Genomic DNA, 24,485 nt, shown 5'->3' with positions numbered 1-24,485 from the left:
CCCAACTGTTTTTAGAGTGTGTTATTTTTAGCCACAGCTATACTGATAACCTGGTAACCCATTTCTTATTTGCTCATTTTTACATTTTGGGTCAAAATGTTGACCCAACGTATATATTTTGGTCAAATCCTCCACCCAGTGTGCTGGGTATAAATAACCCAGCATTGACTCTAACCCTTTTGGACCCAGCGCTGGGTTAACTATTTCCCCCAATTTTGGTTACTTTTTTAAGAGTGCATGAATCCTTGCTCTTTGCAATCCGTCTGCTAGTCAAGAATTCACATAAGAGCGAGTCTTATGATTGCTTTTTGTTGTTGTTTTCAACATGCATAAACATGGGTCTTTTCTTCAGTGAAGATCATTTCTTTTCGATTTGAAGGAGGCGGCATACCAATTGTGCCTTAAAAAAAACATCCAGCCTCCATGTTTGCAGCACTCTCTAATTATCCGGGGAATGATTGCACACAAGCGATTTCGAATGTTGCAACAGGAGGCATCATGTACCCACTCTGCTGTCAAAAACTGCATTTGGAGGAAGATGTGTGGCTCTTATCCAGAGTCCTAATTTACTTGTCACAGCACTGGTGCTCCAAGCGTGGACGAGGCACCCCGCCGTGGTAATTGCAAGATGTTTCCCCCCCTCCTTTTACAAGTAGATGTTCCACAAAAGAAGAGAAAAAAAAACCATTTACTGCTTGCCACTTCCGCTATCAAATCCTAGTCGGGTGGCGCGTGTTGCAAGACTTCCATCTAGTGGGCAGAAGCAGAACCTCGTTCCTGCCAAGTCAGCTCAGGTTCCTATACAGCTTTCGATGGATTTATTACCTATTGACTATTTATGGCTATGATGACAATTAATGATGTTGCTGTATTATTCGTTTGTATTTGTGTGTGTAGTAAACCTACTCATTTGTGGCCACAATTTCACATTTTTTACTCATTTACAGCCATGAAATGGGCGAAATGTGCCATTTTGTAGCCACCAAATGCTAATCTAATATGGGTCGTTCCTGAATTGGACGACAATTTAGGCATCAACACTTAACAAAAACCATACCTACCTGTCAACCCCGGGCTGTGCTGAATCTTACAAAAGTTGTCATTTGCCCGCACATTTTTTTATTTAATCTTACACATTATCCATGTATAATCTTACTCAGTGTTTATCGCTCGACGGGGGGCCAACTTTGCTCGTGAAAGTCGGCCGAAGTTTGCACTCGGAATCGCCAACGGACGCTACGGATTAGAGCCGAAATGATTAAAAAAAAACGTATAAAATACGGGGAACACGTACAAGTTGACAGGTATGCAAAAACTAACCAAGCTTTGGCGGGCGCTGCATTTTATACCTGGGCCTTCAGTGACCTAGCTAGCTAGTTTGCGCTCATAGGTGCTACCCGGCCAACACTCCTGAGTCTGAACATTGTCGAGGAGGTCCTACAAAGTCAATATACGTCTGTGCTGTGTTTTTTTGTACAAGTCATAATTTTATTTGGAAGGCTATTATGAGGTTGCCCCTGGACATTTGAAAATAAAGAGTAATGAAGTATTTGTCCTGTGACCACTGTTTCTCTCATCATGTGGCCTTTGTGGGTTTTTTTGCGCCGTCATCCACTGACAAGGAGGAGTCGGACCAAAACGTGCCAAGTCCCAAGGTGAGATGAGTAGGTGTGCTAACAGTCCACTGTGTTTGCACCTTCAAACATGCCACATCTGAGTTGACAAGTTATGCCTCCCTTTCGGCTTCATATGAGCACAAACAGGATCAGCCGCGCACATAGGCGGACTCGTGTTGAGGTCTGCTGAATATTAGCGTGATGGATGCCCTGTCAACAAGTCAACCGCTTCCTGCAAACGGCAAACCGAGGAGGGATGAGGAAATGTTTTGTTTTGTGGCCAGCGAAGAGAATGATCTCGGGTCACTTTCCTTGCGCCGGAAGGAATGTTAGTCAAACTGGTGATGATTATGTCTTTCATTTTTCCCAGCAGAAGGGAAGCAATACCAAGACCTCAGATTCCACATGTCCTTCTCAAAGTTGGGCCGACTTTCTTCACATGAGGGGGTCCCACCCTGCTGCAGGGTCCTGCCCACCAGTGGAATAACGCCCACTCATACGCACAAGGGAAGCTACGTGGACTATTTAAGCAGAAGAGTGTGAGGAGGTTGGCGCAAGCTTTCAGTCTTTCACCAAGGTTGGAGATCCTTTGCACACTTCCTGGTGAGAACCACTTTTAACTCGCTCTCGTGATGTCTTGCCAATTTCTTGAGAAAATGTTGTGTATGTGTGTGTTGTGATTTTGTTGTTTAGGGATACTTAAATGTTGATTGCATTGAGTGTGCCAGTGAGGATGTGTCACAACCATTTTTGTGTAAACAGCCTTGGACAGACGTTGGCCACTCCAGTTCATGTGACTGTACACGAGTCAGACTCGAGCGGCCAATTTGGATGAAACTTAGGATCGACTTGACTTGGTTTTCGTGAGGTTCGACTTGAAACACATGAGTAGGCAAGTCCTTCTTGATGCCAGTTGAAAATCTGCATCAACAACGACAATGCTTTAACTTCCTGCCCTGTCCCATAAACAGCACTTTCTCATCCAATCACAGGTCAGGACTCTGCCCATTCGTGGCCTTACAGACCGTTGGAATTTATAGAACTTAACATTTCACATAACGTATAGTGTAGCTGCCAGTATGAGTTATGCGGGGAAGTTGTGTGGCAGTAAGCAGCCAGCCTCACCTCAGATTGTGCAATCGCCCCCCCAAAGAAATCTGAAATTGCACAGTGGCAACAGCACCATCTATTGGTAAAATGACTCTACGGAATCAGATATTGGTTGGAAAGAATGTTCTTTAAGGCCAAATATGTGTTTAAAAATAATGCTTATATTATATATGCAGACCGATAGCAAGTACTGACACCCCTCGTACTTTCCATATACAGCATTTCATTTAACACAATGCCAAAAAATTGTGAACAGAGGCTTTTCTTTCTGACGCTGATGATGACTCGTCGACGTGTCAAACTGCCGTAGTATAGCGCCGACTACTGCTGAGGAGGACACATTCCATGTCAGGATTATTATTTTTTTGCCTTAATTATCGGAGGCTGGTATCGGCAGCCTCCATGAGTGCCCGATACCTTAAACTAAGGTCTTATCGGCCTGATACAGATGCCGATACAGGTACCCGATATCTGTACTCGCCCATGCCTAAAGCGCGGAAGACACTTCTTTGTAGGTCGGTGAGTATAAAGTCAGCTCTGGAGAGTTCATTTGCAATTGGTTGGATATGCGCTTGTGAGTCAGTGAGAATAATTGCAAGCATGTGCGTCACTGAAGTGAAGGCCAAACGCTGACTGTGTAGACTAATGCTGTACAGGCAAGACAGCAGAGACCAAACAGCACCTTGATTTGGTTTGTTTTTATTGCAGGGGCTCTCAAACATTTTGGTTCAAGGGACCCCTTATGGGGTGGACATATTTTTTCAAGTTGTGAGCGTGTGTGTGTGTGTGTATATATGCGTGGTTTTGAAGAGAGAAACACGAACCAAATACAGATTGGTAAATGTACCCCAACAGGGTAGCTAATAGTAACCCTAATTGAGTGTGATAGCAAGCCCGGCGCTGGGTCCAAAAGGTTCAGCTCGTCAGCCCGCCCAAAACCAATTTTCAACCCACTCTGCTGCCTCAAAATAATTAACCCAACTTTGGGTAAAAGTAACCCAATCTGCTCAAAATCCACAGCTACCCAGTGAATGGCTTGGCAAAAAATGACAACAATCAAATGAGTACAGTTACTTACCCTGTCAAACCCCGGGGTTGATGTGTTGAAAAGGTGTTTCCACCTGTACAAATTATGCCGAAAGTGTACAACTTGACAGGTATGCAGTTAAAATCAACAAACAACTGTTGAGTTAGCAACACTTACACAGTTATCATACCACTTCCTGCGACGCGCTCTTATTCTGAAAGGCTAAGCGTGCCACTTCTGCTCACCAAACTTTCATCAATAAGCATCCTGTCAAAGCATTCTGGTGCAACAATTTAGTGGCTATTTGACCTGTTTTAGGGGGAAAACAATAATGCAGCAAAAAAGGCAGGCCTCTTGACAATGAACATACACTGGAGACCCATGCATTGACATGATCCTAATCCAAATTTAACCCAGAACCAATCCTAACCCCATGCTATGAATTAGCCAAACGCCCCACCATACTCTGCCTACCACCGGTTGCGAATTTTCATTCTCATGCGGTCAGTCTGACTCACTCACTCTCCTCTCTTGCAGTCCTCAGTGAGTGAAATATCGCAGTGATGTCTGATCAATCTGATCCTCCTACCGGTGCCTCGCCCGCCCCTCCCACTCCTGCTGGACTCCGTCCCAAGGTCAGCAGCCGAGGCCGCACCGCCGGTCCTGCCGCCAACTCCAACTCGGACGAATCCGACATCCCCGAGTTTGAGCTCTTTGGTGCAGTCGGCCCGAGAGGACTTCCGCCTTTGACTGGTGAGGGGGACGCTTTGTTTGGAGCTGATATTTTATTTAAAGCGGAAATCAACCCAAACGTAGATTTTTTTAAGAATATGTTCCCAGCAGGCCCACGAGTTGAAACACGGCATTCTGATTCATATTGCGTTTGTGGGATATGAGTTAAGCAGCAAAATGCACCCCTTTTCAGCCATCTCAGGAGGCGGCCATTTTGTCACTTCTGTCGACTGAAAATGACATCACAACTACTCGGAGCTCAGGTAACGACCAATCATTGGGCTCAGCTTAAAAAAACAGGTCAGCCGTGATTGGTCTTTACCTCAGCCCTGAGCAGTTGTGATGTCATTTTCAGTCGACAGAAGTGACAAAATGGTCGCCCCCAGACATGGCTAAAAACGAAATGAGTGGATTTACTCTTATTCCACAAACGCAATATTTATCAGAATGCCTTTTTTCAACTAGTGGGCTTGCATAGAACATATTCTTGGGAAAAAAATGCTCGGGTTGATTTCCCCTTTAAAGTCATTGACTCGATACTTCTGCTTTTACCAGAGTCATTTTGACACTGTAATCTGTCCTTCTTAAATGTTTTTTTTATTAAAAATTTTTCTTTAAAATTTTAAAGTGTTTCTTTACTTATTTTCTGCTCTTCCTGTCTACATGACTATTTTTTTTTTTTTTTTTTGCCTATTTGTTCTCATTGCTGCTGGAAATGCAAATTTCCCAGAGGGAGTCATCCCAAAGGGATCAATAAAGTCAAGTCTAAGTCTAAGTCTCTTAAATAAAGAGGGTGAGTATTTTTGCCACCTCTGTTGAACAGCACAATTTCTTATCATGTAGCCAACATGCAGGAGTTTGTGCGCGTGATTGACAAGATGAGTGACAGCGCAACGACAGTCAAACAAGATCAACTGCGCTCAATTCCGGCAGCGTGTCACCTCGTCACGCGGACGGCTTTTTGGCGCACGGCTGGCCAGGCGGATACGCCATCGCGATTGACAGCTGATAACTCGCGTGGCTAATTGTAGTCCAAACGTGTAACTTCATTGTCGTTGTGCTGCCTCATCTGCCAGATCCGGACCGCCACCTTGTTTTGAATGGCCCGCAACAGCTTGTCACAGTTTCTCTTTGACTTTTCAAAAGTCGCATTAAGCAACAATGCTCAGTGACAATTGGTTTGTTTGGAAAGTATTGTAAGAATATTCTTTTTTTCAGGCTTTTTCATGATTAACATCTGCAGCAACAAATGTTAACTAGTGCATAGTTTCGAATATCGAAATGAATATCTAACCGAAATGCTGCTCATGGCTCAGCTTCAGAAAACAGGTGAGCGGTGATTGGTTGTTACCTGAGCCTTGCGCAACTGTGACGTTATTTTCAGTCAACAGCAAGTGACAAAATGGCCGCCCCCTGAGATGGCTAAAAACGGGTGGATTTTGCTGCTTAACTCATATTCCACAAATGCAATATTTATCAAAATGCTGTGTTTAGACTAGTGGAGTTGCATAGAACATAATTATCGTAAAGAACATTTTGGAGTTACTTAAATACTCTTAAATCCATTAAAATACTGCCTAGAAGTAACCTAAATACCTTAAAAGACACTAAAATACTACGTAAAAGTTACCTAAATAGTCTTACATCTAAAAAAAAAAAAATCAACTTTAATAAGTTGCCTTAAAACTCTTAAATCTACTAGAATACTCACTAAAAGCAATCTAAATACTCTCAGGTGTACTAAAATATTTCTTAAAAGATACCAAAATACTTTTGAATCCACTAAAATACAGTGCAATTGTCCAGTCCTGTACCTGAGCTTATATTGTGCAATACTCAACATTCCCCACTACTGTATTTTTATTTTTATCCAATGCTGTTCCTTATATTTCACTGCAGCACTGTCACTTACTTAGAGTATTTCTCCTCTGTACTATGTACAGGCTAAAATGAGTGTTTCTTCATACTTTATATGTAGATGTATGTTGGTGTGTGTGTATATACATGTGTATATACACATAGTTACTGCGTATATTTACATAGGTTTGGTTCTGAATGTTTGCTGATAATGTTGTACATTAATGGATAAGATAAATTATTTAACCCTTTCATGCACAGTGGTCACTAGAGTGGACAGCTATTTAAAAGTTGCTTTCGCCTATATTAATTAATCCAAAAAATATATTTATATTTTAAATAATTACATCAAATCACAATTAATGCATGAAAGGGTTAAAATATTTTTTTTTAATTTAGATGAATTAACATAGGCGAAAGCAACTTTTAAATAGCTGTCCACTGTAGTGACCACTGTGCATGAAAGGGTTAAAAGCTACTGAAATACAACCTAAAAGTGACATACTCTTAAATAAATCTTTGAAAAAGTTACCTAAATACTCTTAGATGTACTCAAATAATCACTTAAAGTTATCTATATACTCCTAAATGTAGTCAAATACTTCTTAAACGTCAACTAAATCATCTGAAGGTGGTAGGAAAAGAAAAATTGTATTTTAAATATTGATTCCTAATGTATTCCACATAAGTCCAAATTGTACCTGAATAAATGTTTGGAAGCAAACAATTCTACATGATTCATTACAAATGTGTTGTATACAACTGAACTGTGCTTAATAACGGTACTGTACTGGATTAAAAAAAAAAAAAAAGAAAAAAAGTTGAGCACTGGTCACTGTTTGAAGATTAAATTCAGTGATTTGTTGGTGTCGAACGAGACCACTCGAAATTTTTATTTATTTATTTTTGCCGTTATCCGGTGCCGATGTAATGAAAGAATGAAAATGTGTGTGCAGAGTTCCTGGACATTTTGGACGTGGACCTGATGAAGAATCGAGACCAGAGCAACAAAATTGCGCACCACACAGACGCGTATGAGTCCGACTATCTGATCGTCCGTCGAGGGCAAGAGTTCCAGGTCAACATCACCTTCAACCGCCCCTACGAGCCAAACAAGGACAAGTTTGCCGTGGAGTTTGTCATCGGTGAGCACACGCGTGCGGACGTGCACCTCATTTGATGTGTCCAAGGCAACAAAGCACCACGCGGTGGATAGCGAAAGTCTACACACCCCTTTCAAATGAGATTTAACAGACCAAGATCAATGATTTCAAACTCGGGTGAAATTTTCTCCAAAACATTTTCAAGAGCAGTGAAAATAACCAGTTTGAGTTATGTCCTCGCACAAGTGTGCACACCCTATTTTAACTGTAAGAATGTCTGTCGTCCTCCCGCAGGTTCCAGTCCTCAGTACAGCAAGAACACGTACGTTCCCGTCTTCCCGGGTGAGAAGGACAAGCGGAGCTCGTGGCTGGGCTCGGTCATCCAGACCTCGGACAACGTGGTCAGCATGGGCGTCACGCCCGTCTCCAACTGCATCGTGGGCAAGTACCAGATGTATGTCGCCGTGGCAACCCCATACGGCATCCGCAGGACCCGGCAGGACAAGAGCCGTTACATCTATGTTCTCTTCAACCCCTGGCTGGCGAGTGAGTTCAGCCTCTGTCAAGACCACTCAAACGCTCTCACAAATACACCCGAAATCCTCTTACACGTCATACTGCAAAATGTCGGTAATCTACCTAAATACTCTTATATAATACTGTATGCTGAATTTTTTTCGGTAGCTTGTGTGGGAGTGCTTCAGTAGTGTGTATGAGATCCTTTCAGTAGTTATGTGAATGAAAAAATTCAATAATGTGAGTAATTTCAGTGGCGACTGAGACAGTGTTCAGCTGGGTGTATGAGAGCGTTTCAGTTGCATGCATGAGAACATTTACTAGCATACACGAAAGTGTTTAAATAGACTGTGTGAGAGTCTTTCAAGTATTAAACATGAGAGAATTTCGGTTATGTGCACAAGAGGTTTCAGTCGTGCATGTGAGAGCGTTTCAGTCGGGAACATGAGTAAATCATTTCAGTAGTTTGCGTGAGAGTTAATATGAGAAAAAGTTTACGTTATGGGTATGAGATCGTTTCACTATTATGTATGAGAGTGTTTGGTGTCATAGACGAGAGTGTTTTAGTAGACTGTGTGAGAGCATTTCAGTAGGGAAGATGAGTGGAAAGAATTTCAATAGTTATGTGAGAGTGATTCAGGAGTGTGTATGAGGGGGAAAAAAAATTAAGTACTGCGTATTAAAGCGTTTCAGTTGTGTGTATGAGAGCGTTTTAGTAGCATGCAGGAGAGTGTTTTAGTAGTGCATGAGAGAGCATTTCAGTGAGGGTGTTCCAGAAGTGTTTGTGAGAGCATGTTAGTGGTGTGTATGTGAGTGTTTCAGTTAGCGTGTGATGCAGTTCAGTAGTAAGCATGAGAGTAGTTTATGCGAGTGAAAAAAAATAACAAAAAACATTTAGTCATGCCCGTGTGAGCGTGTATGTGTGAGCATGTCGTCTTCTGACAGCCGACAGCGTGTATCTGGCCGACGCCGCCGAGCGTGACGAGTGCGTGATGACGGAGACGGGAATCATCTACCACGGCTCCCATGACGACGTCGCCGAGCGACACTGGAACTATGGACAGGTGCGCTGACAACACCGCACAAAAGATAAACAATTGAACATTTAGAGTAGAGTGGACCTCCGCTAAAGGTGCGAATAACTGACGGCCATTATCATTGTCATTGCATTGGGGAGAAAAAACAAAACTTTTTAAGCCCAAACAATCTTGGATAAGCATAAAGATCGGATGAATACGCATTTGACACGAAATGCCGGGCGGTTGGCTTTCCCCAAAAATATAATAATGCTGAAAAAGTCTGGAGATTTAACATGTGTCCATTTTATTCAATAATGTTAATTACAACTTCATTCATATAAATATTTTTTTTAAATGGTTGTGAATCATTTTATGAAAGTAAATTATTTGTCGAATAAATGTAAATAATATATTTAAACATTGAGAATGGTTTTATTGTTGAATAATTTTTTTAAAAATACACGACAAATAAGTAATAGAAATAAATGAGTATTTTTTAGCAATTTGATTTGCAGCTGATTGGTATTGGCTAAAAAGTATCAGATTTTTGCAATTTCTTAATGTCTCAAGTCAAGAGTGAAATGTTTTACTTGGTTTGAACCACTGCTGACATAAGGCCTTATGAAAAGGTATCACGTTGGGATAGCGTCATCATTTGAATTCAAAATAATAATAATGAGATAATTGAGGCCATTCGGATGCGCTCTTTTTGCCAGCATGTTTTTCTACTCGATAAGTTCCTCTCTGTTGTGAAGTTAAACAAATACAAAAATAAAGTATTGTAAAAACAAAACAAAGTTTCTGCCTGTAATTCAAGTTATTTTCTTCATGATATTTATAGATATATATGTTAACGGTTATGAGAAATATTTTTTGCCGAATATTGGAATCAGCAAAATCCAGTCAGGCCCTAATATTAGCTCCACGTTTATTTCTTTTTTTTTTTTGTTTTGAATGACCTCATCTGACTTGGCCCATCAGCGCGTTTTACAAATGAACTGTGTTCTTTTTTGTCCTTGTTTCTTCTGTGTGTAGTTCAACTACGGCGTTCTGGATGCGTGCCTGTACATCATGGACAAGGGCGAGATGCCCCTCGTCAACCGAGGGGACCCCATCAAGGTGGCCAGAAGGGCCTCCGCCATGGTGAGCACTGTTGCCGCAGTTACCACCCGGTTACTCACTTTACAGATTACTTGCTTGAAAAAGGAACACACTTGCTTTACTGATTACTTGATTTTGACAGTAACTAAGTTAGATCGCGAGTTACTTTAATAATTACATGCAGCAGATGCCGACAACCCTGCTCAACATAAAAACGACACCCAGTTTTGCCATTTAATTGTACGTGCATTTTTAGCTGTAACGTTTAAGAATAAAGTTTGCTTTTAGTACGTATTTCTTTATTTGACGTAGTGTTATTGAGGCTAGATATCACTCTGTCAACAGCACGGTGCGCTGTTGTTTTTAGCTGACACAAACTCAAAATAATGACTGTATTTCCAGCTTGAAAATGCAAATCTCTCTCTCCTTCCTCCATTGCTGTTTATGGACGCGTGATGAGCCGTCATTGCGCTAAATATGTGACGGTAACGCATGCATGATGTCACTCCCTCAGTCGGGAGTGAGAAGTTTAAGACTCCCACAATGCCTTACTTACCAGAGCTGGGCATTTTACAAAAATTTCACGGTCCGTTTATCGCCTTCCCCCTGCAGCCGGGGTACCTTTCCGCCGTCCGTTTATCCGCGTTTTTGTCCGGCCGGAACAAATGGTAATCGCCAATAAGCCGGTTCGCCTATCATTTGAAACGGGCTTCCGTTTTGGTTTCCGTCTACAAGCTTCGACCAACTTCCACTTTTACTGGACATTACAAGCGACCGGGCTTATAACTTTGTCAGATCAACGTCATCCATATAAATACGGTTAACCCTTTCACCGTGAGGTGAGCTGACGGTGGCCGGATGTTGTGGCGCTGCCGCCATATCGGCAGAAAATCTCACAAAATGCTTGCAAATGTTTGCTCGGGACGCAGCTCGACTCTCGCGACGACAACGGCGTGCTGGTGGGCAACTGGAGCGGCGACTACACCTACGGCGTGGCGCCCACGGCCTGGACCGGTAGCACGGAAATCCTCCTCACCTACGCCAACACCAAGATGCCCGTGTGCTATGCGCAGTGCTGGGTCTACGCCGCAGTCTTCAACACCTGTAAGTGCACTGCAAATTTCAGTCGCAGATATAAAAACAAAATAACAAATAAAAAACACCTGAGAGTTCAGCTCAATTTGAGTGCACATGTGAGACCATGAAATGAACTGAAGGAACAAAAACACATAAAACTAAAAATTGCAACATTTAGCTGAGCTGGATTATCTGAATAACTCCTTTGTCTTTGCCATTTGTCACGTCCCCGTTTCTGACTCGCTAGCTAACAGCCAATCAGAATGATGAATTGTGGCTGACGCCATTTTGCATGTTGAATTTGGCAAAAACTGCTGGTTTTGTCATCCAACACTATGTGATCAACTCTGTGGAGTAGTTTCCACCCCGGACACCATTTTACTCTGAAAATGTTAAAGTTACAATTTGGGGAGTTCAAATTAACTCTCCAAAATTTGACCCATGAAAATTGAACACTCCAATGTTTGTTGCGTAGGATTGCAAAATGAGAGGAATTTTTGAAGTTGAAAACTTTGAATGGGGATTAAGGAGAATAAACCATGAATTTACAAAATTGAAAGTTGGCTTTTAAACAGAACCTGACTTTTGTCTGTTTTTTGGGTCCTCTTTTGGCAGTCCTACGCTGCCTGGGTATACCGTCGCGAATCGTCACCAACTACTTCTCGGCCCACGACAACGATGGCAACTTGAAGTCTGACATCATCCTGGACGAAAACGGCCGCATAGATCGCAGCCGGACCAGGGACTCCATCTGGTAGCTCTCCTTCTTCCTCACGGGGCTTTTCCTGTCTCAAATTGGGCTCCAAGTCGTACCAATCCGACCATTTGCATGTATCGAAATCCGTTTGAGCATTTGTTTGATATCCTTGATATTTAGCTTGCACTGCTACACGACGCGGCCTAGTCGGATGTGTGGATCGCTCCGGCTGCACTAGCGCACTCTTTGCTGTCACTAGTTTGACAATCCCGCGCATGAGGAGAACAACTGTCTTACTAGTAATGTTTTCCCACTGCTAATACCACTTTTAGCCTGCTAATGTGCAAGCTAACTGTTCTAGTGAACCTCTGTGCTGCACTTGTCAAGTGTGTCATGTATTAGTAACTTTCTGGAGCCGAGTAGTCACACCAAAATGCCCACTGGGAGTTTTGCCTCACTAGTAGCCTGTAGTTGTCCTACTTAGTAAGGCTTTTGAGCATTTGATCAACATCCTTGATCAAATCTTGATCATCTTAAGATGAGCCATAGTACTAGTATTCTTTGCACTCACTAGTTCAGCACACTAGTAGGATATCGAACATAATTGTCGCCTCAAGATTGAGTCAATATGTAGTAATTGTTCGGTTAGCTACATTTCAGTAAGCCAGTTATGCTAAAAATGGTTAGCTTGCACTGACTGAACTGTGTCAGCCACAAAGGAGTGCAGATGAATTTCCTTCTATTAAACACACACATTGTTTAAGTAATTGCATCACTCGTGGCTGTCAGACCTTCGAAAAAGAATTGGGGAAGATGACGTAACCACAGTCGTTTGTTTCTGGGAAGTATTAAAGGCTTTAGTCAGCGCAAGGCGCAGTGCGTACATAAAACGACAGAGTGAATCATCTTGAACTGTGAGCAGCCCGCTCATGTTTGATCTTACATAGTTTCCGGTTGCCACCACCAGGAACTATCACTGCTGGAACGAGTGTTACATGTCCAGACCGGACCTGCCGCCCAGCTTCGGAGGGTGGCAGGTTGTGGATGCCACGCCGCAGGAGACCAGCGATGGTAAATGTGGACGTTGTGAAATGTCGCCCTGCTCTCGAGACAAAATGAGACAAACTCGCCCCCTCTCCTTGAAGGCTTGTACAGATGCGGCCCGGCGTCCGTCCACGCCATTAAACACGGCGAAATCTGCTTCCCCTTTGATGCCGCCTTTGTGTTTGCGGAGGTGGGTCTCTTTCACTGTTTGCCAAACTTCACTGAGCCAAAGCACATTTCACTTTCGAAATGTCTCACGACAACACCACTAAAGGAAAAAATGTCACGAAAAGTGTACACAGATTATGCACCGGCAACAAAAGTCAATACACCCCTGAGTGGAAAGGCTCAAATTTGGCCCAAAGTGACAAGATTCTTTTCTGGCCACCTTCATTTTCCTTGACCCTCAAGGGTATGGAATTCTCCCGAGCTTCACGGGTTGGTCCTGGATTCCGCTTCCATCCCTCCATGACCACGTCACAGAGCTGATACTCCTCCACGTTCCGCATGTGAATGTGATCACACCAACACCTGCTCCCCATCCAAACCAGCTGAAATCTTTAACACTAGTAATAACGTAGCCAAAACTGCTGATGCAAAATGGCTAATTTATCCCAATTTATACATTTTCGCTGAGGGGTCGACTCACTTTTGTTGCCTGCGGTGTGTTGAGTCATTTTAAGGTCTTACAAGCAGTATATTGACTTCTTTACATTGCAGCAAAATGTCATTTCTTCAGTCTTACCCCTTGAAAAGATAGCAAATATTTAGCAAAATGTGAGGGGTGTACTGTTTACGTGTGTGGGATACTTTGTTAAATTGCGCAACCTAAAATTTTATTGAAGTTTCTTGCTTTGAAATTTAGTTCATCCAACTCTTTTTTTTTTTTAACTGTAGTCGAAACACATTATGCTCTGCCCATCACTATACGTCACTGGGGAAGATAGAAGACACATTATGTCTAGTACATAAATCATGTGCCGTGGCGCACTGGTTGGGAATTATTGTTAAAGACGAAGTCAACCCAAGCATACAGTATTTTTTTCAAGAATATGTTCTATGCAGGCCCGCTAGTTGAAACAAGGCATTCTGATTAATATTGCCTTTGTGGAGTAAGAGTTAATCCACCCGTTTTTAGCCATCTCAGGGGGCGGCCATTTTGTCACTTGCTGTCGACTGAAAATGACATCACAGTTGCTCAGGTAAAGACCAATCACAGCTCACCAGTTTTCTGAAGCCGAGCCATTATTGGTCGTTACCTGAGCTCCGAGTAGTTGTGATGTCATTTTCAGTCGACGGCAAGTGACAAAATGGCCGCCCCCTGAGATGGATAAAAACAGGTGGATTTTGCACAAGCACAATATTAATCACAATATCAAGTTTATACTAGTGAGGCTGCATATGTATATTATATGATTGTAAAGAAAATGTTGGGGTTAACTTCGCATTTAAGCAACTGCCGAGTCAACCCGGCGCCATTTTGATGCGCTCTCCTCTGCCCGCATACCTTGCAGGTGAACAGCGACATGGTGTTTTATTCCCGGAGGAAGGATGGCAGCATGGAGCCGGTCAGGGTGAATCGCAGTCACATCGGCCGCATGGTTTTGAGCAAAGCTCCTGGTGGGATAAGTCGCCGCGACATCACTGATCAGTACAAGTTTCCTGAAGGTGGTTGAGAAGCCGCCGCCATCGCTGCATTTGCCACCTGTGTGCCATTTATTTGTAAACTGATGTTGTAACATGACTTTGAAATGATATTAAGGCAGCGCTGAGGAGCGCACAGTCCTGGAGAAGGCAGAGGCGTACAGCTGCAAAAGAGACAAGTCCAACCTGCCTCCGGCGGAGGTCGACTTGGTCCTGTCCAACGTGGAAGTCAACGTAGGCAATGACTTCGAGTTGAATCTGAAATTCGTCAATCGGAGCAGCAGTCGGCGCACTGTGGAAGCGTACGTCAGCGGCAGCGTGGTTTACTACACGGGCCTCATCAGCTCCGAGTTCCTCTTCACAACCCCCTCGGTCAAGATTGGGCCGGATAGCTGTGAGTGTCGGGCAGCCGGGGCGTGTGGGAGGGGCCAAGGTGGCAAGAGTACTTATACTCTGCATTTAAAGCGGAAGTCAACCCAAACATATTTTTTTCAAGATTATGTTCCCAGCAGGCCCACTAGTTCAAGCGGCATTCTGATTAATTTTGCGTTTGTGGAATATAAATTAAGCAGCAAAATGCACTCGTTTTTAGCCATCTGTGGTGGCGGCCATTTTGGTTTGTGGAATAAGTGTTAATCCACTCGTTTTTTAGCCATCTGCGGGGGCGGCCATTTTGTCTTGTGTTGACTGAAAATGACATCACAACTGCTGACAACGACCAATCACGGCTGACCTGTTTTCTGAATCTGATCCGTGATTGGTCGTTGTGAGCAGTTGTGAAGTCATTTTCAGTCGACACAAGACAAAATGGCCGCCCCCGCAGATGGCTAAAAAACGAGTGGATTAACACTTATTCCACAAACGCAATATTTATCAGAATGCCCTGTTTCAACTAGTGGGCTTGCATAGAACATATTCTTGACAAAATCATGTTTGCGTCGACTTCCCCTAGAAGCACAGATACAGTAATGTCCGCCCTCCTCCATCGCCGGTGTGCTCTATAGTTGTCAAAGAGTCTGTGGCCATTGAGGCTAAGCAGTACATGAAGTCGCTGGTGGAGCAGTCCAACCTGCACTTCATCGTCACGGGGAAGGTCATCGAGACGGGACAGATCATCAGCGCCATGAAAGTCATCCGTCTGCGCAATCCCCAACTCACCGTCAAGGTGCAGAGCGAAGGTCCGCCGAGGTCATGTTCAAATCGCCCGCCCGTATGCCGACCTGGTGTATCTGCCTCGCGTCAGGTGAGCGGCCCCGGGAAAGTGAGCGAGGAGATGATGGCCACGGTGGAGTTTACTAACCCCTTAAGCACCAGCCTGGAGGACGTCTACATTCGCATGGAAGGAGCCGGACTCATGCTTCCCAAGTCCAAATACTACAGGTGAGCGCGACGGGAAAGATTCAGTCTGCGTGGGTCTCACACTCTGTCTGTCTTGCTGAGGTGGGGGGTCGGGGGCTACTGTCACTAATTTTAGGACTTGCTTGGCTAAAACTTGTTAATTGACTTTGACGTGATATTCTTTGATTGTGGCAACAAGTATAAACATGATGAAGACCAAAAGTATTTAAAAGAGGCTACTGGTAGCTCAGTTGGTTTCCATCGAGTAAAATTTAGATGAAGCTTAATATGATGGAGTTGGCGTTTTATTTGTTGTTGTTTTTTTTGCTTTTAATTAGTCCAAGTGTGTGGGCTATTTCATGTTTGTGCCGACTGCCCGTCCTACGTAACATTGCTTTTAAAAACTGCTCTGGGAGAGGCGCTGAAATGACCCAGGCGTATAGAAATACACGGCATTCTGATGAATAATGCGTTTGTGGACTATGAGTTCAAGCGGAAGTCAACCCAAGCATATTTTTTTCAAGAATATGTTCCCAGCAGGCCCACTAGTTGAAACACAGCATTCTGATTAATTTTGCGTTTGTGGAGTATAAGTTAAGTATTAAAATGCACTTGTTTTTAGCCATCTCTGGGGGCGGCCGTTTTGTCTTCTGTCGACGGAAAATGACATCACAACTGCTTACAACGACCAATCACAGCTGACCTGTTCTCTGAATCTGAGCCGTGATTGGTCGTTGTGAGCAGTTGTGATGTCATTTTCAGTCAACAGAAGACAAAATGGCCGCCCCCGCAGATGGCTAAAAAACGAGTGGATTAACACTTATTCCACAAACGCAATATTTATCAGAATGCCCTGTTTCAACTAGTGGACTTGCATAAAACATATTCTTGAAAAAAATATGTTTGCGTTGACTTTCGCTTTAAGCAACAAATTCCACCAGTTTTTAGCCATCTCCGGGGGCGGCCATTTTGTCTCTTCTGTCGACTGAAAATAACATCACAACTGCTCAGGGCTCAGGTAACGGCCAATCGGCTTTAGAAAACAGGTCAGCCGTGATTGGTCGTTACCTGAGCCTTGAGCAGTTGTGATGTCATTTTCAGAAAATGGCCGCCCCCAGAGATGGCTAAAATCGGGTGGATTAACTCTTATTCCACAAACGCAATATTTATCAGAATGCCTTGTTTCATCTAGTGGGCTTGCATAGAACATATTCTTGAAAAAAAATATATATTTAGGTTGACTTCCCCTGGCAACGTTGCGACTTGAAACTTACGTGTGACCTTGTCCCACCTCTGCTACCTCGTTGTCAGGCTTATCACTGGGGGCGCGTCTCTCACCTGGAGCCAGTTCTTCACCCCCCAGAGGGCAGGCAACAGCCTGCTGATCGCCACCCTGGACTGTCCCGCTCTCAGGCAGGTGCACGGCCAGGTCACGCTCACTATCGAGGCCTGAGGAAACGCCCCGGGTTGACCGTTGCCAGTGCGACTTCCTGCTATGTTCCGAATGCGCTGTCATTGTGGGTTGGCCAAATAAATGACTGGCAGATGCCCGTGTCTACAAGTGCGTTATTGTCACCCCCAACCCCATCTGTGACGTCTTCAAATTCGGAGAGCAGAGCAGTTGAGAAAAGGGCTGTTTTGTGTGTTATCAGAAGGTCCTTGTTTGAAGTCATAAGGTTTATTTTTCTGGAGGCTTTGCATGATCAAAGCCACGCTTATGACCTGCTCATCACCACTTGTCATGAGTCCAAGGGTTGCTCGGCTGACAAGAATAAGGATGTGAAAGTTGTTGCTGATATGTCCAATAATAAACAGAGTGGAAAAAGCACTGACACATTATACAGAGGTACAAGTACAGATACTTGTGTTATAAAAAAAAAAAATGCAATGCAAAAAAACAACAACACACTTTTCATCACATTTGTGCACCATCCATTATGACTGGACTAGCATAATAAATATGATCTGCGGCTTCACGCTGACCTGTTATCTTGTGAGCCCGGACAAGCACCAGATTCATGAGGGAGTGTTATAAATAACATAAAATGTTATCAGTTTGTGTTTTTATTTTTTGGAGGGGGGGGGGGTGTCCATGATTTCTTGTATCTCGATTTAAAGCGGAAGTCAACCCAAACATGTTTTTCAAGAATATATTCAGCAGGCGCACTAGTTGAAACACTGCATTCTGATTAATATTGCGTTTGTGGAATATAAGTTAAGCAGCAAAATGCACTGGTTTTTAGCCATCTGTGGGGGCGGCCATTTTGTCTTGTGTCGACTGAAAATGACATCCCAACGACCAATCACGGCTGACCTGTTTTCTGAATCTGAGCCATGATTGGTCGTTGTGAGCAGTTGTGATGTCATTTTCAGTCGACAGAAGACAAAATGGCCGCCCCCAGAGATGGAGAAAAATGAGTGGATTAACACTTGTTCCACAAACGCAATATTTATCAGAATGTCCTGTTTCAACTAGTGGGCCTGCATAGAACCTATTCTTGAAAAAAATATGCTTGGGTCGACTCCCCTTTAAGGATGGGGCCAGAGATAGCGGATTTTTTTCATATATTTATCATGTAATACTGTCAAGTCATAACTGTTTTAACAAATTTGTCACAAAGTTCATTTTGGGAAAATTGCAAACTCCCCTTAAATAATTAACTGTTTCACACAAAGAAAAGACTAAAATGTACTTCAGAAAACATGTCCTGCATGAGCAAAATAAAGCAACATAGCCGAAAATACTAAATTCGCTAACGATCAAATCCGAAAGACGACACTTTACCTGCATTTGTTATTGCCTTATTAGACCTCAAGATCTCAATTGCCGTGAATTCTCTCAAGTAAGGTTTTTCACGTCATGTCGTCATCCGCGAAGGTTAAAAAAAAGGCGAAAAAGCCTATTTTGACAAAGTTAGGAGTAGAAAGCACAGGTGCCTTTTTTTTTTTTTTTCAAATCTAGGGAGTAAAAGCAAAAAGTAATCAGGAAAAAAAAATACTATGTACAGCAACAATGTATATGTACTTCGTTACTTCCCACAGCTGTTATCGAGCAGAAGAAATCCCCTCATTGTTGTTGTTAGTTTGCTTCGTCTGGTGACTATTTTCCTCTTTCGCGTATAGTCAGGGGGTTGTCGGTGGTATTTTTGCTGGGAGGAGGAGGAGGAGGTGGAAGTGAAACTGATGCAGACCAGGGTCCAACTCATTACTGAGATGCTGTGATGCTCAACTTGAAAGGCGGCCTACTCCGAGCCTGCAGTTGTCCCATGACTACTTGGCGCACGTGAAGCCATCAAATTCCCCCCCCCCCCCCCCTTTTTTTTGGGTGGGTGGGGGGGCGGTCGGCACGTCTTCAAAGGAGACCTTCACATGACTTTCTTAGCGCTTAAATACCACGGCGGGAAGGCGCACGTCCAACACATCTTGGAGTCAACGACATGAAGCTCTGCGTCCTGCTCACCTTCGGGAGCCTGCTGGCCTTCGTTAGCGGTAAGGGAATTTCTTCTTTGTTTCATTTCAAAACAGGAAGCACTTTGGCTCCTTGAAGACTAAATTGTCCATAGCTGTGAGTGTGATTGGTTGGGTTTCTGCATGTACATGGACACAATTGGTGGCTGTTAATTAAAGAAAAAAATTACAGCGGTCACAGAAATAAGTGGAATTATTTTGATGGTGAAGGTAGCCCTAGAAAAAAGTGAAAATAATTTGACCACAGGGACACACACTTTTGTGTCCTCTTTAGCGTCACAGGTGTCTTCAAACTTGTAATCAGTCAGTCGGCCTATTTAAAAGGTGAAAAGTAGCCAATGTGCTGCACCACACCAAACATGGACCAGAGCAAGTGAAGGAGGGTTGTTATTACTTTGGTCGGATTCAAGTTATTTCTGTGACCACTGTAGGTTTCCCGTTTATAACAGACGGGTGCCAACAATTTTGTCCGTGTGGGCATGTGCCCTGTGATTTACTGGCAACCAGTCCAAAGCGCACCTTACTCATACCTGTCAACCCCGGGCTGTGCTGAATCTTACAAAAATTGCAATTTGCCCGTACATTTCTGTATATAATCTTACACGGTATTTATCGCTCAGCGGGAGAGGTGGGGGAAACGGAACGGATATTTCTGTATAGAATTTTACACAGTGTTTTTCGCCTTGCTCGTGAAAGTCGGCCGAAGTTTGCAGTCGGAATCGCTAACGGACGCTCCGGATTAGAGCCGAAATGGGTCTAACAAATCAGACAGATCGGTCTAACAAAAAAAGAGTTTTACTTTTTTTTTCCCCCCGTACAAAAATCGTTATATACGTAGATAATTTGAAATAATCAAAAAACGTATAAAATACAAGGAAAACGTACAAGTTGACAGGTATGCTTACTCCAAAAAATCAGCCATGACCCCAATAGGGAAAAGCAGTATTGAAAATTATTGTTAGGAAATTGTGAGAGGATTCTTTCCAAAGTATTGTCGATCTCCACACCAGGCATGCCACCCGTCAGGCGCGACTACAACACACGCTGCCGCTGCCTGCGGGTGGAGGCCAGGGTCATCCCGCCGGACAGCTTGCGGAGCATCAAGCTGGTCCCCAAGGGGCCACACTGCACGCAGACCGAGATCATGTAAGTAACTCTTCACACCTCCACCCTCCAACGCTTCATTTGGCAGCAGCAGAAACTCGTGGGAGTTCCGCAAGGGACTAATCGGGGCTTCCTTTACGTTTCTGACTATAGTTGTATATATGCATTTAAGGTTATGTAATATTTATATTAATAATATCACTATTAATATTTATATTAATAATATCATATCATCAATAATATATAAGCATACAGAAACAATATAATCCTGGTGTATTGATATTTTCCCTCATCCCAAATAAATGTGGCTGAATGCTTCGACGTCCATGTTTCTGACCAGAGCCATCCTGGTGAGTGGTGAGCGCATCTGCCTGGACCCTCAGTCGTCGTGGGTGAAGAAGCTGGTTCACTTTGTCCTAGAGAAGCAGCTCAGTCAGCGGGCCGTCGCACATTCCCGGAGTCGGGCATGAGGGCTCTCGGTTTCATAAAGGTGTACAGTACACTACTCAAAGTTAAGTACATTTAGCTCTCGGGTGAAATTCCTGACATTTCACCCAAAAGCTTGTCTGTTCTCATCAGAGTTTTTATTCAGCAGCAGTTGTGCATGAATTAAAAAAACAAAAACAAAAAAAAACCCATTCAGTGTTAAAACTGAAAAACACCCTTTTGTCTTCATTTGCGTCAAGTCTTAACTGTTGCTTGTTTGGTGGCCATGCGATGCGACCACGTAACCCTTCCCGCGGGGGAAGCACTTATCCAGAGCGTGTGTCCAGCTGCCCGTGTCGTACACAGCCAGCATGATGTCAAAGACTTGATTGATTGCCAGGATCTTGGAGTGGAAGTTCTTGCTGTCTTGTGTCTTCTGCATGTGTTCGTCGATGGGGAGCCTCGCCACGCGGACGCCCATTTCTTTGGCCCGGGAGAGGCTCAGCGTCTGCACATAGGTTAACAAAAACAAATGCAAAAAAAAAACTAGAAATGAAAAACATTTTGGGGAACTGGTATGAAAATATTTTCAAAAACAGAGTTTTATCTATTTATTTTTTGGGGGGGGAATTGATTATCCTATCAATCATTTGATTGAATAATCGAGTAATCAACTGGATTTGTAGTACAGTAACAGGATGCCAGTGATGTTTTAGGGGGAAAAAATTGTGCCAACCTATATTTGTGGTCGACTTTTTTTTTCCAGCCCTACATTTAAAAACAACACTTAGCTGATAAAGCCAAAAGTCGAGGATTTGGTTCAAACTAAACAAAGCCACATCGCCAGTTTAAGGAGTGCATACTTGCGCAAGCACATCATCCTATAGTTGTTTCAATTTCAGTTTCAGTTCAATTGAGTTGTAAGTTTTGTAGGTCATGATGGTAGAAAAAGTTTTGAAATGAGCTTGGTCTCATTTTTGGGCATTTGAACAGGGGTTTGTAAACTTTTCATATCCACTGTAAGTGCACTGTAAAAACCCATGATTAGCTCACACTAAAACTAAGTCGCCTCAAACTGCATAAATTATCAGAATTTGAAAAACAAAAGTCGAAACAAAACTAAAGCTAACAAAAATCCCAACTTTGTATTTTACAAAATACAGCAGTGTCAATTGTGGTTGTTCTTAAAGGGCTATATAAACAACATTGAGGTGGGAATAAAAAGGTCAACCTTTTGCACGCTTTCGTCCACGAGCCCTCCGAGGACGTACACCGTGTCGTGGTCCACTCGCTCCAAAGCTAAAAGGACACATGGAAGTCTGAGTGTGGCCGTCTCGTGCTTCACCGGCTGACTTTACGACTCAACAACCTTCTTGGGCGTCAGGCGAGAGGTAGACGATGTTTTCTGGAGGGAAAATGTCCAGGCAGCTTTGCTCTGTTCTTTCCAGCTGTGAGAAGAAATGGCAATTGGCACACTGAAGTCAAACTTACTGTAAGCCACCAACTTTAGGGCTTTGGACTTGCTTGGTTAAAACTCAATAATGATTCGACTTGACTTAGATTTCAGCTAGTTGAATGTCTTGAAAGTTTACAATTGAAAACGCTTTTTCAAGATAGTCAGCCATTTGTTGTTTTTTTTGTTTTTTTTTCCACTTAGCTTCTGTGTAGTGCGTACAAACCTGGCAACTAACCAGGATGCTATGATGCAGTCAAAAATGTGCAAATAACTGACGCTCCAAAGGTTTGTGATTTTCTGTAGATGCCACAAGAGGGTGGCAAAGCACTACTTTTGTCTAATTTAATCTCAGTCACCACCCAAGGTAGGAAAGCGCTATATAAGTGACAGCCCATTTACATTTTGACACCGTTCCTACGCACTAGGAGGCCACAAGATGGTGCCAAAGAAACACAGAGACAACTGCAACATCTAATTTTAGCCGTCACTAACATAAAACCAAAAGACAGATATGCTACAGTAACTTCAGAGTTTAGCTAACTGATACCTAGTCACATGAAGTCAAGTTCTTGTTGCTTATGTGTTTAATTGAGATGACAATAAAGTAAGTAACAATAAAGAGACTCCGTCTATTGGGTCCCCACTTGGGGCTTGCTTGAAATGTGAAGGTTAAGACTCAAGACTTGCTGACTTTAACCTCTTCTCTGCAATGGCGACTCACCGTGTAGTTGAGGAAGCCGGCGTTCATGCGCACGCACTCCGCCAGGAGGCGACTGTCCTCCTGAAGGCTGGTCAGAAACAAGTGGAAGGGTTTGCTTGCCCTTTTGTTGGATCCATAAATCCGCCGCAACTGAGCCGCCAGCCGGCTTGTCTCCTGTACCACAGCACACGCGACCGTGTCAAATAAAAAGTCTTGAGCTTGCGGAGGGTTTCGAGCAGGGGTTCTCAAATTGTCGTCCGGGGACACATGAGGGTCTGTAATGCCTACAGTAAATTGGGGGACTGAAAAATGATTTGCTTACACATGATAAGTCATGCTTGATTGGCATTAGGCTTATGAGGCCGTCCCCGTCCGTCCCTGGGCCCAAAATGTTTGAGAAGTTCCGGTTTTAGAGAAGTGTGCGCACCTTGTCAGACATGCGGTGGCTCATGCTGAGGTCAATGCACATTTTGAGGCCACTGAAGCGAGCCTCAGCCAAACGCTCTTTGGTGATGGCCTTCATGACCCGCTTGGTGAGCTGAGGGTGCTCCATGCCTTCCCCTTTTCATACACACAAATAATTGTTAAGAGAGGAGGAAATGTGCAATTTTCTTTCCTGCAGTTTTACCCGAGTGCCGATTGAGCTTCCTCCTCAGTTTCTCCTCTTTTCTTTTGCTCTTCCTGGCAGCCAGCTTCCTCTCCCAGTGCCGCTGCTTCCTCAACACGTTCTTCTGATGAAACACAACACACAAGCTTCTATATCATCAAAATCTAACACCACAACAGAGAGGAACTGCACATAAATGAAAGTTAGATGTTCCGAAACCCTAACCCCGATATGCTGCAATATAAAGTGTGGTAAAATATTACATCAGAGCATCAAATAGCAGAAACACATTTAAACTTCTGCAAACACTCATGTTGAAGCAGTGGCGAATCTGCAGACAGGAAGAAGACAAATTTATGGGGTGACTAGTTTTTGAGCCAACTGTTGTAAAACATACTGAAAAGGGGGGCTGCTCTCTCTTGGGTGTTCCCTGCAGCACATCCGCCACCTCTTCCACATCCTCCTCCTCCAACACGTCGATGTGAAGCATCTCCATCATTTCCCAAACTCCATTTGCCTGCTCTTCATTCGACTCTGATGCAATCGCTGTCATTTTCGCGGACGAGAATGATAATAAAACATTGGTATACAAACAAAATATAGCATAAATATTAGTAGTACTGTATATCGAGCTTGACAGCTGACAAAAATAAATACAAAGTGAAGTACAACAAGCAAAATAATAACACCAGGAATCTCGACAAAGTGATTGTCGCACATATAGGACGTCATACGCACTGCCTCAGCCAATCAGGTAACAGATAGCCAGACGACTGGAACTGTGGTACTTTTTAAAAAGCTCTTTATGTATGATTTCACGAATAACGTCAAGGATGCCCTTAT

The 24,485-nt window shown here is 43.4% G+C and overlaps 3 protein-coding genes across 11 annotated transcripts; 2 read left to right on the top strand and 1 right to left on the bottom strand.

Annotated features, from left to right (window-relative positions):
- Nucleotides 1–715: 715 nt before the first annotated feature.
- On the top strand, nt 716–17,709 carry f13a1b (coagulation factor XIII, A1 polypeptide b). 8 transcript variants are annotated; one of them, XM_086023533.1, is made up of 17 exons: nt 813–1,304; nt 1,626–1,655; nt 1,990–2,219; nt 4,291–4,506; nt 7,299–7,487; nt 7,740–7,991; nt 8,907–9,025; nt 10,016–10,123; nt 11,011–11,185; nt 11,774–11,912; nt 12,823–12,926; nt 13,001–13,089; nt 14,414–14,567; nt 14,662–14,937; nt 15,548–15,708; nt 15,787–15,923; nt 17,193–17,709. In XM_086023533.1, exons 4-17 carry the CDS (start codon nt 4,317–4,319, stop codon nt 17,332–17,334), a joined length of 2,235 nt encoding a protein of 744 aa, XP_085879659.1. In that variant the 5' UTR covers nt 813–1,304; nt 1,626–1,655; nt 1,990–2,219; nt 4,291–4,316; the 3' UTR covers nt 17,335–17,709. The 8 variants fall into 8 exon arrangements, with proteins under 8 accessions (XP_085879664.1, XP_085879663.1, XP_085879659.1 ...); XM_086023535.1 differs by having other exon boundaries at nt 1,987–2,219; XM_086023532.1 differs by having other exon boundaries at nt 1,623–1,655.
- Nucleotides 17,710–19,207: 1,498 nt separating this feature from the next.
- Nucleotides 19,208–21,114, top strand: cxcl19 (chemokine (C-X-C motif) ligand 19). Its single transcript, XM_086019410.1, has 3 exons — nt 19,208–19,370; nt 20,360–20,495; nt 20,794–21,114. The coding sequence occupies exons 1-3, from the start codon at nt 19,319–19,321 to the stop codon at nt 20,921–20,923; spliced, it is 318 nt and encodes a 105-aa protein (XP_085875536.1). The 5' UTR covers nt 19,208–19,318; the 3' UTR covers nt 20,924–21,114.
- Nucleotides 20,696–24,395, bottom strand: trmt10b (tRNA methyltransferase 10B). 2 transcript variants are annotated; one of them, XM_086019395.1, is made up of 8 exons: nt 24,361–24,395; nt 24,040–24,188; nt 23,664–23,766; nt 23,463–23,596; nt 23,057–23,209; nt 22,249–22,327; nt 22,111–22,178; nt 20,696–21,387 (listed from the first exon to the last, which is right to left on the bottom strand). In XM_086019395.1, exons 2-8 carry the CDS (start codon nt 24,139–24,141, stop codon nt 21,142–21,144), a joined length of 885 nt encoding a protein of 294 aa, XP_085875521.1. In that variant the 5' UTR covers nt 24,142–24,188; nt 24,361–24,395; the 3' UTR covers nt 20,696–21,141. The 2 variants fall into 2 exon arrangements, with proteins under 2 accessions (XP_085875521.1, XP_085875513.1); XM_086019387.1 differs by lacking the exon at nt 24,361–24,395 and having other exon boundaries at nt 20,704–21,387; nt 24,040–24,354.
- Between the last annotated feature and the right edge of the window lie 90 nt (nt 24,396–24,485).

Source organism: Filicampus tigris, chromosome 2 (assembly GCF_054856515.1).
Source record: "Filicampus tigris isolate MCC_2025a chromosome 2, RoL_Ftig_1.0, whole genome shotgun sequence".
Taxonomy (NCBI): domain Eukaryota; kingdom Metazoa; phylum Chordata; class Actinopteri; order Syngnathiformes; family Syngnathidae; genus Filicampus; species Filicampus tigris.
This window is presented reverse-complemented; position numbering and strand designations above follow the sequence as displayed.